The sequence below is a fragment of the Octopus bimaculoides genome, chromosome 25 (genome assembly GCF_046866305.1).
Source record: "Octopus bimaculoides isolate indiv1 chromosome 25, ASM4686630v1, whole genome shotgun sequence".
NCBI classification, from domain to species: Eukaryota; Metazoa; Mollusca; class Cephalopoda; order Octopoda; family Octopodidae; genus Octopus; species Octopus bimaculoides.
In genome coordinates, this window is record NC_142952.1 from 22997982 (window position 1) to 23013009 (window position 15028).

General features: G+C 40.6%; 1 protein-coding gene across 4 annotated transcripts in view; it reads left to right on the forward strand.

Annotated features, from left to right (window-relative positions):
- Positions 1-5212: 5212 nt before the first annotated feature.
- Positions 5213-15028, forward strand: part of LOC106872917 (uncharacterized) — a 150926-nt gene continuing 141110 nt past the window's right edge. For 2 of the 4 annotated variants that reach the window (XM_014920095.3, XM_089342028.1), the window contains exon 1: positions 5597-5880. In XM_014920095.3, the coding sequence (XP_014775581.1) occupies positions 5829-5880 (52 nt within the window). In that variant the 5' untranslated portion in view covers positions 5597-5828. Of the gene's footprint in view, positions 5881-15028 lie in introns of all 4 variants that reach the window. The other 2 variants (XM_014920094.3, XM_014920093.3) reach the window with 2 other exon arrangements.

Genomic DNA, 15028 nt, shown 5'->3' on the forward strand with positions numbered 1-15028 from the left:
CAGGATGGTACATCTTATGTGCCACCCGCACAAGAGCCAGTCCAGGGGCACTGGCAACGATCTCACTTGGCTTGCCGGGTCTTCTCACGCACAGCACATTTTCAAAGGTCTCGGTCAGTAGTCATCGCCTCGGTGAGGCCCAATGTTCGAAGGTCTTGCCTCACCACCTCAGCCCAAGTCTTCCTGGGCCTACCTCTTCCACGGGTTCCCTCAACTGTTAGGGAGTGGCACTTTTTCAGGCAGCTATCCTCATTCATTCTCACCACATGTCCAAACCAGCGCAATCGTCTCTCTTGCACACCACTACTGATGCTTCTTATGTTCAGCTTTTCTCTCAAGATACTTACACTCTGACGGGTATGCACATTCACATTACACATCCAGCGGAGCATACTGGCTTCATTCCTTGCGAGCATATGCATGTCCTCAGCAGTCACAGCCCATGTTTCACGGCTGTTCGTACACATGCGTCATACAGTCTGCCTTTTACTCTGAGTGAGAGTCCCTTTGTCGCCAGCAGAGGTAAGAGCTCTCTAAACTTTGCCCAGGCTATTCTTATTCTAGCAGTTACACTTTGAGCGCACCCACCCCCACTACTAACTTGGCCACCCAGATAGCGGAAGCTATCGACTACCTCTAGTTTTTCTCCCTGGAATGAGATAGAAGTTGTTTCCTGTTTGTTTACAGTGTTTATTGCACCTGAACATCTGCCACATACAAAAACTAACTTCATAGTTAATCTGCCTTTGATATTGCTGCACCTCTTATGTGTCCATAGCTTGCACCGGGTACATCTTATAGAGTTTCTACCTACTCCTTTACTGCATACTGAGCAGGGCCATCTACCTGAAGGGGTTTGTGTTTTATCTACCTTCCTACTTATTAGGATTTTGGTTTTTGCTAGGTTGACTCTAAGGCCCTTCGATTCTAGTCCTTGCTTCCACACCTTAAACTTCTCCTCTAGTTCTGATAGTGACTGCGCAATTAATGCAAGGTCATCAGCATAGAGGAGCTCCCAGGGGAAACCTGTCTTGAATTCCTTTGTGGTCGCCTGGAGGACTATGATAAATAGGAGGGGGCTGAGGACGGAACCTTGGTGGACCCCTACCTCTACCCGGAATTCATTACTGTACCCATTTCCAACCTTCACCTTACTGACAGCATCTCTGTACATGGCTCGCACAGCTCTCACTAACCATTCTTCTATCCCAAGTTTCCTCATTGACCACCAGATAAGGGATCGGGGGACCCTGTCAAAGGCTTTCTCCATGTCAACGAAGGCCAGGTACAGAGGTTTATCCTTGGCTAGATATTTCTCCTGCAGCTGTCTCACTAGAAATATGGCATCAGTGGTGCTTTTACCTGGCACGAACCCAAACTGCATCTCATCTAAATTGATTCGCTCCCTAATTAGTTGGGCTATGACCCTCTCCGTAACTTTCATAACCTGATCTAACAGCTTGATGCCTCTGTAATTATTAGTATCTAAAGCGTCACCTTTACCTTTGTAGCAGTTTACTATGGTGCTGCTACACCAGTCATTGGGTATGACTCCTTCGTGTATCACCTGGTTCGTAATACGGGTGACTAGGCTGTAGCCAACACTGCCAGATATTTTGAGCATCTCTGCAGTGATTCCTGATGGGCCGGGGGCTTTCCCTGTCTTCATACTCTTAATTGCTTTATCTACCCTGGTACTGTCAACTCGGATAGCTGGTCCCTCTGTTGGGTCAACATACGGCAGGCTCTCTTTCTCCCATTCATTCTCTTTATATATATAATTCCCTACCACTGCTTGACAACCATTGTTGGTTTCTTTACCTCCTCATAACTTAGTGGATTGGCAAAAGACATTGATAGAGTAGGTACTAGGCTTAAAAACAATAAGTACTGGAGTTGACTCATTTGACTAAAAAGTTTTCAAGGCAATGCCCCAGTCTAATGACTGAAACAAATAAAAGATATATAGACACACACACTTTCTCTCTCGCTCAGTCTCTCTTACACACACGCACGCACGCACGCACGCACGCACACACACGCACGCACGTATATTTATATATTCAAGAGCAGTGGATTAGTAGAATATTTTGGGTGTCAAACAAAATGCCTTGCATTATTCGTTCTGGGTTAAGGCAGTGAGCTGGCAGAATTGTTAGCACACCAGATGAAATGTTTAGTGGCATTTTCGTTCTGAGCTCAAATTCCACCAAGGTCCACTTTGCCTTTCATCCTTTCAGGGTTGATACCAGTTAAGCACTGAGGTTGATGTAATCAACTTTACCCGTCTGCTGAAATTACTGGCTTTGAGCTGAAATCTGAAATCAATATTATACTATTCATTAAGAGGATTTAGTTTTTTCATTTGCAAAATATGCATTTTTTAAAAGACAGTAAAAAATCTGAAAATCAGCTATAATAATAAAATTTTCCGGTCTAATTGCAATGAAGGTATGGTGTTGTGGAGAAAAAAACTGGGGGAAAAAATTACAGAGGTTTAAAAATCGAAAAAATTGTATTTATAGCCAATGGCGAGACAGAAATTTTCTGCGTTTAGCGAAGTCGTGTCAACTTTAAGGTTGTACCCTGTGTAATTTATAGTTTAGCGTCTCTTCATTGTAGGTTTCTAAATAAACAGAAATACCTATTAAAATCAACATGTATCATCTTACTGTTTCTTTTGTCTCTTCATTGATTGTATACTCTTTACTCTTTTACTGGTTTCAGTCATTTGACTGTGGCCATGCTGGAGCACCGCCTTTAGTCAAGCAAATCAACCCCAGGACTTATTCTTTGGATGCCTAGTACTTATTCTATCGGTCTCTTTTGCCGAACCGCTAAGTTACGGGGACGTAAACACACCAGCATCGGTTGTCAAGCGATGTTGGGGGGGACAAACACAGACACAGAAACATATACACACACATACATATATATATATATGGTGGTTGTCTACTCCTTAAACAGAGTTTGACCACCTCCTGCACCTACACCTTAGCCCTTTCATGGCGTCTGATGTGGCTTTTTAAACCAGACAGTGTTTTGAAAAAACACCCACACAGATTGCACCTCTGATTTGCACTACCAATACCTGCAAGTAAGTTCTGCTCATTGTGGATCCTAACATGTCTTTTAAGACCCCCATTGGATTTGCAAACCCTCTGGCACACACCACATTCAAGCGTGTGCACAGACATATAATCAGAATAGCTGGATGAGGTTTGTTTTCCATGGGTTCGCAGGTGAGATTTGAGGCCAGCCAAGGACAGACATGGTCTGTCACAGACTGTGCACACAAAAAGGTCCTTGTCATTCACCTTCTCAGTCTTTACATTTTTCCTTAAATATCTCTTGAGCCCTGCTTGCATCATCCTGGCCTCTTCAAATGCTTTCACTCCACTCCACACCCTTGTTCGCCATCCAACTCGATCTGAAGTGAGGACTTCTATATCTTTTGGAGCCATTCCAATTGACTTCATAGCAGTCCTTATGCCATCCTTAAACCTTTTTTTAGGTTTATGCCGATAACGTTTCCCCTCTGCAAGCTCACCATAAAACAGCTGTTTCGGCATGCGTTCATCTGCCATTCGAACAATATGGCCACACCATCTCAATTATATATATATATATATATATATACATACCTATATATGACGGGCTTCTTTCAGTTTCCATCTACCAAATCCACTGACAAGGCTTTGGTCGGCCTGAGGCTATAGTAGAAGACACTTGCCCAAGGTGCCACGCAGTGGGAATGAACCCAGAACCATGTGGTTGGTAAGCAAGCTACTTACCACACAGCCACTCCTGCGCCTATATGTTTTTTGTCTGCATGTGTTTACGTTATGCGTATTTCAGTATTATGATTACCTGCCATGTATTTGTGTACATCGTTAATATATAAATGGATGTGTGTGTCTGTCTCCAAAACTCCAAAGTTGAGTAACGGTTTCATGTTTGGATTTGTAGACTACGATAAGAATAACACTGGTCAACAAAGAATTTGTCCCAAGACAAAAGAATACCTGTAGCTTATATGTTTTTGCATGCAGAATTCAAGAATAATGTCAAATTATCTGTACTAAGTTCACATATTCCATATTCATAATGCCAAAGAAACTGTATAAACATCGCAAACAACTTTTGCTATATATGAAAAATATGTAAAATATAAAGACAATTGACAAAAAATATCTATAATAAAATCCTAATTGATAAATATAATTTTTTCTTAAAACAAAACATGCAGGTGAAGTAAATCCCATAGTGTGTTCCACTTGCATGCTGTGTATCAACACAGCATGCAGGTGGAAGTACCAGTTGATCACTGGGGTTGATGTAATTGACTTGCCCTCCTCTGAAATTGCTGGCCTTGTGCTAAAATGTGAAACCATTATTTGCTCTAAGTTCAAATCATGCCAAGATTAACTTCACCTTTTAATCCTTTCTTATAAAATAAAGCATCAGTCATATACACACTTGTTGAGGGGCCCCAAATTTCAGCTACAAAACCATTTTCTATGGTAGTTGTAGGTGACGGCGGTGGTGATGGTGGTGGTGGCAGTGGTGGTGGTGGTGGCGGCGGCGACGGTGGTGGTGGCGGCGGCGGCGACGGTGGTGGTGGCGGCGGCGGTGGTGGTGGGTGAGTCCTTTGATTGATTTGCACTTTAACCCATCCTTAGTTACATACCAAGACATATCTTCCTCTCTTCTGCAAGTCATCCTCCTCCCCCCTCCCTTCTCCTTCCATTTTGAATGTTTCATTTAAACCTCCCACCCCTTCTCTGTCATTCTGTGTGGATTCACACTCACGCACACACATACACACACACACACACACACACACACACACACACACACACACACACGCAGTCACTGACACATAAACACCATAGATATTTCATAAACAAGTTTCTACAAATACTTTGTATATATGTATATGTACAAATATATATATATATACATACATACATACATACATACATACATACATACCGTGGGCACACATTTATTCAACAAGTGTAAGTTTCAATATATATATATATATATATGTATATAGTATATATGTATATATATTTATATATGTGTGTGTGTATATCTATATGTAGAAATAAATGCGTATATGCATACACATCTCTATACATAGCTGTGTATGTATAAATGGGTGCGTATGTGCATAATATATTTGTGTGTGTGTGTGTGTGGAGAGAGAGAGGTGGTGGTGAGGAACATGTGTATGTATACATGTTTGTATGTATATCTGTGAAAAGACGTGTGTGTGTGTGTGTGTGTGTATTTATTGAATGGTACAGAAGTTGGGTAGGTGGTGGGTAGGGGGAGCAGAGGCTGGAAGAAAGATGAGTAAAGAAGGAAAACTGTAACTGGCTGAAAGCAAGAGGTGATGTTCTGTGAGTGCTTATACCCAAACCATTCCCCACAACCAATGCTGCTGCCACCACCACCACCACCACCACCACAACTACCACTACTACTACTATTACTACTACAAGTACTACTTCTTCTAATACTACTACATCTACCACCACCACCACCACCACTACCCCTTACTACTACTACTACTACTACTACTACTACTACTACTACTACTACTACTATTTATTACCAGAAGCATCTATATAAGGGGCAGAAGTGAAAAGAGGCTGTCCTGATCCATAATCACAATTGCCACCGCCACCACCACCACCACCACCACTGCCATCGCCACTACCAAGGGTGTAGTAAATTAAACTTCTCCCTTACACTAAACACCCCCTGGAATTTATACAGTCCATCACTACTGGCTGGTTGGTGTCTGCCAAAACTTGTCAATGATGTACAGAATACTTTTTCTTCTTCTCATCACAGCTTTAACATGTCACAGTAAGGACCAGACCTTTTTTGCTACCCCTTTCTTTATCTAAGTTAACCCCTTATTCTCTCTCTTCCTTAGTTTCTTTATTATTATTATGTTAGTCTATTCATGTTTTTTTTTTTTCAAATTATTGTTGTTTTTCTTATTGATGATGTTCTAAGGGCCTCTCCCTTTATTTTTTTCTTTCTCTCTCTCATGTACCTATGTATACATGCATTCATATACACACATACAATCACCCCCTTTGCTCTCTCTCTCTCTCTCTCTCTCTCTCTCTCTCTCTTTAAAGCTATCCACATGTACCCTGTTTCTATTCCCTACCTCACTTCAAACCTTTCATTCTGCTTCCAGTGGCACTGTTTCCACTTCACACAGACTCAACTCCAATCCTGAGAAAAGCATGAATGACACATACTCACATTTTCCTTACTGCATCCATAGATATAATGTTTAGGGACTTTGTAAAAGATTCTTGTTATTATTTTAGGCTGCAAGCTGATAGACTCATTAGCATGCAGGGCAAAATGCTTGGCAGCATTTCATCTGTCATCATGATCTAAGTTCAAATTCTGCCAAGGTCAACTTTGACTTTCATCTTAGTAGGATCAATGAAATGAGTACCAGTTATATACTGGAGTTAATATAATTCACTAGCACCCACCTCCCCCAAATTTCAGGCCTTGTGCCTATAGCAGAAAGAATTATTATTATTATTATTATTATTATTATTATTATTATTATTATTATTTTTATTATTTTTAATATTTTTATTATTATTAAGGCTGGCAGAATCATTAGCATGCTGGGCAAAATGTTTAGCAGTATTTCGTCTGTCCTATACATTCTGAGTTGAAATGCTGCTGAGATTGACTTTGCCTTTCACTCTTTCGGAGTTGATGAAATGAGTACCAGTTGGGTACTGGGGTGGATGTAATTGACTAGCCCCTCCCACCAAATTTCAGGCCTTATGCCTTTAGTAGAAAGGATTATTATTATTATTGTTCAGTAGTTTTATTTTTATAACGTGCTTTCACTTCACTACCGAGCGCAGCTCTGTGCACCTTGGGTATGTGCTGTGGTTTGCTGTGATGCTCTTATGGTTACTGTATTGAAAGTGTTTTGCGTAGGATGTGTGCAGTGCCCAGTAGTGCAATTTTCTGTATGTTATATATATTTGTAAGTCCTGGTGTTTTTGTTATGTATTTGTCTGAATATTTTTTTATTATACCTAAGGCACCTACTATGATAGGAATTGTTTCTGTTTTTAGATTCCACATTCGAGTTACCTCTATTTCCAGGTTTTTGTATTATTATTATTATTATTATTATTATTATTATTATTATTATTATTATTATTATTATTATTATTAAGGCAACCAGCTGGCAGAATCTTTAGCACATCGGGTGAAATGCTTTACAGCATTTCGTCTGTCTACGCATTCTGAGTTCAAATGTTGCCAAATTCAACTCTGCCTTTCATCCTTTTGGGGTCAATAAAATACATACCAGTTCAGTACTGGGGTCAATGTAATCGACTTAATACCTCTCCTGAAGTTGCTGGCCTTGTGCCAAAATTTGAAACCATTATTGTTGTTGTTGTTAATTTGTAAGGACATAGGCTGTAACAGAAACGCTTAACACCTTTTGTTGGTGGAAGTGACCAACACTGTTTTAGCCAATACATCCTAATTTCGGTTGATGCCTGTATCAGCATCACCTTTCATCCTTTTAGTGATCTGACCATCTATAAAAGTATCCATCTAGGTGATTCTGGGTGAGGGATGTCAGTGTGAGAGAAATCCTCTTGAGTACTACAGCATATACTGTTGTTGTCATCATCATCATTGTAGTATGCAACCCTCAGTTGCACTTGCAGTAAGTTGAAGAAATCATTTCATTTGATTTCTGTTATTTAATTTTAAATTGTCCACAAGTACAAGCATGGCTGTGTGGTAACAAGCTTGCTTTCCAACCACGTGGTTCTAGGTTCAGTCCACAGTGTGACACCTTGGACAAGTGTCTTCTACTATACCCTTGGGTTGACCAAAGCCTTGTCAGTTGATGGAAACTGAAAGAAGCCCATCATGTGTGTGTGTCTGTGTTTGTCTCTCCTTCCACTGCTTGACAATTGGTGATGGTGTGTTTGCATCCTCATAACTTAGCAGTTCAGCAAAAAGAAACCGATATAAAAAGTATGCGGCTTAACAATAATATAAGTACTGAGGTCAATTCATTCAACTAAAAATTCTTCAAGGTGATGCTTCAACATGGCCACAGTCTAATGACTGAAACAAGTAAAAGATAAAAGATTTTGAATTAAAACACTATCATAATTATATGTAAGAACTTTGTTTTATGAAATTGTGTTCAAAACATCAGTTAAATGAGAAAATAAGTAATTAGCACAACAACCCTCTTGACACTTGACACAAATTCACACAAAAATATTTTGCAAACCAAATACAAAATCAAAACAAGTAATTTTGCTAAATTCCTCCTTCTTGAGGACCGTTTCTGCTTCTTTGATACAAAATCCTTCACTTTGAAATGTTAATAGAAATATTAATATTGAAATTAAAATACTTCCATCATAATTTTTATGTAAGAACTTTTCATTAAATTATGTTCCTGACACCAGTGTATTAATTACTAAGTTAGTTATTCCAGTAAATTATTGATTGCTTCTAGATTTGATTAAAACACACAGGACGGTGTCATATGTCCACAAAAGGATTTAGTGCATTAGAAAACGCATGCACATCACATAATCCTCGTTACTTCTTCACTTTTCCTGTGAAAAAGAATGTAAAAGCTCTTGTTACTTAGAAAGAATTATCTTTTTCTTTCTGTAGTGATTGTTGTTATTTTTTTTATAGGGTAGTGGTGTGTGTTAGTGGATTTGTTGGTTCCATCTGTCTGCCTCTCTCTCTCTATATATATATATATGTGTGTGTGTGTGTGTGTGTGTGTGTGTATCTATCTATCTATCTATCTATATCTATTTCACACATACACATTCTGCAAGTCTCCTTTTAAATAAACATTTACCCAGCTCTGCGTTTATTGTCGGTGTATTGGTTATTGTTGTTCTCACTGTAGTTGTTGTTTAACCCAGATCAGCTATGATTGAGCAGAACTGATCATCAAATGCATCCAGTTGTAACCATTTCATGCAGGGGAGTGCATGACATATCTATACTATCTAATGTGCTTTTCCTTATTGAAGTATCAGTTGTAGAGTGTGGAAAAGAAAAGACTGCACTGGTATGGTTGTGTGATTCATATGGATGAGATCACCTGCATAAAGAAGTGCCAGTCTCTAATTGTGGAGGGAACCTGTGCAAGGGGTAGAGTCAGGAAGATGTGGGACAAAGTAGTGAGAAAGGATCTCTAGACATTGGGCCTCACAGAGGAGATGACAAGGGACCAAGACTTCTGATGGTTTACTGTGCTTGAGAAGACACATCAAGCTAAGTAAAACTGTGGCCATCCATACATACAGGTATGTCCTCTATATCCCTCTCTCAGCTGAGAGGTCCTTCCTCTAGTGTCACGTAAAAAGCACTTGTACCGGTGTCACACAAAAAGGACTCATGCTAGTATCATGTAGCAGAGCACACTCCAGTGCCACATGAAGGCACCTGTGCTGGTGTCATGTAAAAGTATCTGTGCCAGTGCCACATTAAAAGCATCCAGTGCATTCTATAATGTAGTTGGCATTAGGAAGAGCCTCCAGCTGTAGAAACTGTGCCAAAGCAGACTGGAACTTGGTGCAGCTTTCCACCTGGTCAGCTCCTGTCAAACTGTCCAACCCATGTCAGCGTGGAAAGTGGAGTTTCATGTTAACACACACACACACACACACACACACACACAAACATTCATACACACACACATACATATGTAAAATAGGTTTCTTACAGTTTCCTTCGACCAGTTCCTTCCCGAGGCATTGTCTCAGCTCATGGCTATAATTGAAGATGCCAGCCACCAGTTCTACAGAAAAGGAATGAGCTCTAAAGCATGTGTATCTTATTATAGTGTGTGTGTGTGTGTGTGTGTGTGTGTGTTTCTATTATAAGATGCATCTATTAAGAGATATTAGTAGATTCAGTCCCACATTTATGTCAGCCAAGAGGAAAAGATGATCATCAGGAGGTATCCAACTTTTTTCAGACATCTCAATGTTAAACGACGACGACCTCCAGTTTGTGGATCAGCTATGATGGTCAGTCACTAGCCATCTTCCTCTGGCCTTGTGTGTCAATTTCTCTCGCATTTTCCAGAACCAGCAAGGAGCTCTTTCTGCTTCCTCTCTCAATATCTTCTCTTTTGCTGCCATACCCAGAGATGTCAGCATCTTCCACACAGACAATTTTTGGGGAAAAGCCCCAGTCTCAACTGGAAATAGCCTGACCTCCCATCTTTTATCCCAATATTATTGGACCAGGTTCTGGTACTTGCTAGCTATTCTCTTCAAAGTTCCCTGAAAAGGGTCGGCTCAAGGCTATAGTAGAAGATGCCCAAGATTCCATACAGTGGGACTGAACCCTGAACAATGTAGTTAGGAAGCAAGCTTCTTGCCATACAGCCGTGCCTTGTTTACAAATGTATAACCCATGTCTCAGATCTGTTCAAATAAAGTACATCATGCTACTGCCCAGAGTACTTTGTACTTCATTAGGGTAGTTAGGTGTCTGTTATGTCACAGTCATTCCCTCAACCTTCTGAATGTGAAACTGGTTTTTCTCATCTTGTTATTTCTTTCATCTCTGTTGCTTATCCTCATCAGTGATTCTGTCAAATAAAGTGGCTGGCCTTTATCAACTCCTCCTCTTTAATAATACTGGGATCAGTTTGTGTCACTTTGGTTCAAGTTGGACATGGCTCATGAATTTCAGTCTATGGGATGTTAATTTTCAAACTGAATTTTGTGGCTGAATCCACCATACTCTGCATTTTCCAATTGAAGTTGGATGTAGAGGGTTTGTTGGACACAGTGTGAGACGACTGCTGTTATTGTTAGGCCTAACTCATCGTAAAGTAAATACCACCACGACCAATATCCAAACTACAGTGGAGAAGGCTAGCCACTGGATTTGATTAAAAAGAGATGATGAGCGATGGCTAGAAAAATATTGAGTTTTATTTAATAACCAGTTGATCTAGCAAGTGGGGCCTCATATCAGTGAGTGGGGGGGCATTGTGCATTGATGCCGTTGAGAGGTAGGCCCCGAAACGGCACGCATTCTCTCCTGATGACTCCATATACTTGATGGCTTCCAGTATGCAGAGTTCTTGATTTGTAGCAAATTGTTTGCAAAACATCTTATCACTAACATCTGTTTGGTCTTATTTTTAGCTTTATCTACGGTGAATTCCTCCACTTAACAAAAAAAAAAAAAGAAAGGATTTATTTCATGTCAAATTCTTATGACAAGCAACATGTAAATGTCACTGATCAAAATTGATGTAAAAATTTGAAAGATTGCTTTGGTATAATGGTAGGACATCTGTCATGTTTAGAGGTGTAAATTTGAGTCCCATGGGCAATTTTTGAATTTTTTCAACCAAGGGGATTTTTCTTTACCCAATATTCTCCATACTATTATTTATATAGCCTTATCTAAGGTGGTAAGCTGGCAGAATCATTAGCCTGCCAGGCAAAATGCTTAGCAGCATTTCATTTGTCTTTATGTTCTGAGTTCAAATTCCACTGAAGTGAGCTTTACCTTTCAACCTTTCAGGATCTATGAAATGCGAATCAGTTGAGCGGTGAGGTCAACATCATCGACTGCCATGAAATTACTGGCCTTGTGCCAAAATGTGAAACCATTATTTATAGCTTTGTCCACCATTGAAAAAAATTATTCCATCATGGCCACAGTCCTACGACTGAAACCATTGAAAGAATATATATATATATATATATATATATATATATATATATATATATATATATATATATATATATATATAATCAAGGATAAAATCTTTACAAGATTTTATTTGGTAGCCAGCATGTAATAAAACCATATAGGAAAGAATTAATACAAAATATATAATTATATAAATATAATTATGATAAGGGCACTAATGAGTAGCGCCACATGCTAGAAATAGATGCTAAGTAGCTCAAAGAACTGCATTATTTACTCCATATATATATATATATATATATATATATATATATATATATATATATGTATATAGATAGATAGATAGATAGATAGATAGATAGATAGACAGACAGACAGACAGATCACTTTAGTGATGATTGTACTTGTGCCTTTTGGTTTTAAATTGCAACTAGCCACTTTAATAATTATAAGCTTGGAAGGACTGGAAGAACGGTGGTAGCAGGGAATTGTACCAATGTGCCAGAAGGGAGGCTAGGCGACAGGTTTATTTAGCCAGAGGGGAAGCAGATAAGGAAAGATTCGCCAATGTTCTGCGCCGTGAGGACCAAAGACTCGAGGTATTTCGGGTTGCAAGACAGTGTAGGAGAGAGAATAGTGATGTTGTAGGAGAGAAATGTGTTCGCATGGATGATGGTACGCTTGCATTAAATGAGGATGCAAAGAAAGAGGTCTGGAGATGCCACTACGATAGATTGCTTAATAAAGAGAATGAATGGGAGAAAGAGAGCCTGCCTTATGTCGACCCAATAGAGGGACCAGCTATCCGAGTTGATAGTACCAGGGTAGATAAAGCAATTAAGAGTATGAAGACCGGGAAAGCCCCCGGCCCATCAGGAATCACTGCAGAGATGCTCAAAATATCTGGCAGTGTTGGCTATAGCCTAGTCACCCGTATTACGAACCAGGTGATACACGAAGGAGTCATACCCTATGACTGGTGTAGCAGCATCATAGTCAACTGCTACAAAGGTAAAGGGGACGCTTTAGATACAAATAATTACAGAGGCATCAAGCTGTTAGATCAGGTTATGAAAGTTACAGAGAGGGTCATAGCCCAACTAATTAGGGAGCGAATCAATTTAGATGAGATGCAGTTTGGGTTCGTGCCAGGTAAAAGCACTACTGATGCCTTATTTCTAGTGAGACAGTTGCAAGAGAAATACCTAGCCAAGGATAAACCTCTGTACCTGGCTTTCGTTGACATGGAGAAAGCCTTTGACAGGGTCCCCCGATCCCTTATCTGGTGGTCAATGAGGAAACTTGGGATAGAAGAATGGCTAGTGAGAGCTGTGCGAGCCATGTACAGAGATGCGGCCAGTAAGGTGAGGGTTGGAAATGAGTACAGCAATGAATTCCGGGTAGAGGTAGGGGTCCACCAAGGTTCCGTCCTCAGCCCCCTATTATTTACCATAGTCCTCCAGGCAATCACAGAGGAGTTCAAGACAGGTTGCCCCTGGGAGCTCCTCTATGCTGATGACCTTGCCCTAATTGCGGAGTCACTATCAGAACTAGAGGAGAAGTTTCAGGTGTGGAAGCAAGGTCTAGAACTGAAGGGCCTTAGAGTCAACCTAGCTAAAACCAAAATCCTAATAAGTAGGAAGGTAGATAAAACACAAACCCCTTCAGGTAGATGGCCCTGCTCAGTATGTAGAAAAGGAGTAGGTAGTAACTCTATAAGATGTACCCGGTGCAAGCTATGGACACATAAGAGGTGCAGCAACATCAAAGGCAGGTTAACTAGCAAGTTAGTTTTTGTTTGTGGCAGATGTTCAGGTGCAATAAAGACTGCAAACAAACAGGAAACAACTTCTATCTCATTCCAGGGTGAAAAACTAGAGGTAGTCGATAGCTTCCGCTATCTGGGCGACCAAGTTAGTAGTGGGGGTGGGTGCGCTGAAAGTGTAGCTGCTAGAATAAGAATAGCCTGGGCAAAGTTTAGAGAGCTCTTACCCCTGCTGGCGACAAAGGGACTCTCACTCAGAGTAAAAGGCAGACTGTATGACGCATGCGTACGAACAACCATGCTACATGGCAGTGAAACATGGGCTGTAACTGCTGAGGACATACGTAAGCTCGCAAAGAATGAAGCCAGTATGCTCCGTTGGATGTGTAATGTCAATGTGAATACCCGTCAGAGTGTAAGTATCTTGAGAGAAAAGCTGAACATTAGAAGCATCAGTTGTGGCGTGCAAGAGAGACGATTGCGCTGGTATGGACATGTGGTGAGAATGGAGGAGGATAGCTGCGTGAAAAAGTGCCACACCCTAACAGTTGAGGGAACCCGTGGAAGAGGTAGGCCCAGGAAGACCTGGGCTGAGGTGGTGAGGCAAGACCTTCGTACATTGGGCCTCACCGAGGCGATGACTACGGACCGAGACCTTTGGAAATGGGCTGTGCGTGAGAAGACCCGGCAAGCCAAGTAAGATCGTTGCCAGTGCCCCTGGACTGGTTCTTGTGCGGGTGGCACATGAGATGCACCATTTTGAGCGTGGCCGTTGCCAGTACCGCCTGACTGGCTCCTGTAGGATTTTCGAGCGAGATCGTTGCCAGTGCCCCTGGACTGGCTTGTGCGGGTGGCACATAAAAGACACCATTTCGAGCGTGGCCGTTTTCGTGCGGGTGACACGTAAAAGCACCCACTACACTCTCTGAGTGGTTGGCGTTAGGAAGGGCATCCAGCTGTAGAAACTCTGCCAAATCAGACTGGAGCCTGGTGTTGCCATCCGGTTTCACCAGTCCTCAGTCAAATCGTCCAACCCATGCTAGCATGGAAAGCGGACGTTAAACGATGATGATGATGATATATGTAATTAAAGGTGCAGAAACGATGTACTCTGAAAGAATTTAAAGGTAATGCAATCCAAAAGTAGAGTAAGAAATCCATGAATCAGATACTCCAAATCAGTCGGAAGGATGTGGACAGTCCATGTGAGTGTGTAGTAAATTGCCAATTCAAATCAACAATTAATTCAAATAAGTGAGTAAAATTAATGGACAAGAGGATGTGCACAAGAAATGCATTAGCTTGACGCTCAGTAAAATGAGAGTTTGACATTTCAAGCATAGCTCTTTGTCTGAAAGGAGAAAGAGAAAAGTCCAAAGGAGGAAAAGAAATCACCAACAACACATGCATATTTATATACTCAGAGTAAGCCAAAAGTTATGCAATAATAAATTCAGTAATCTCCAGAATTATCAAACATGCTTCAATTTTTCTAAAATTGAATAAACAAAT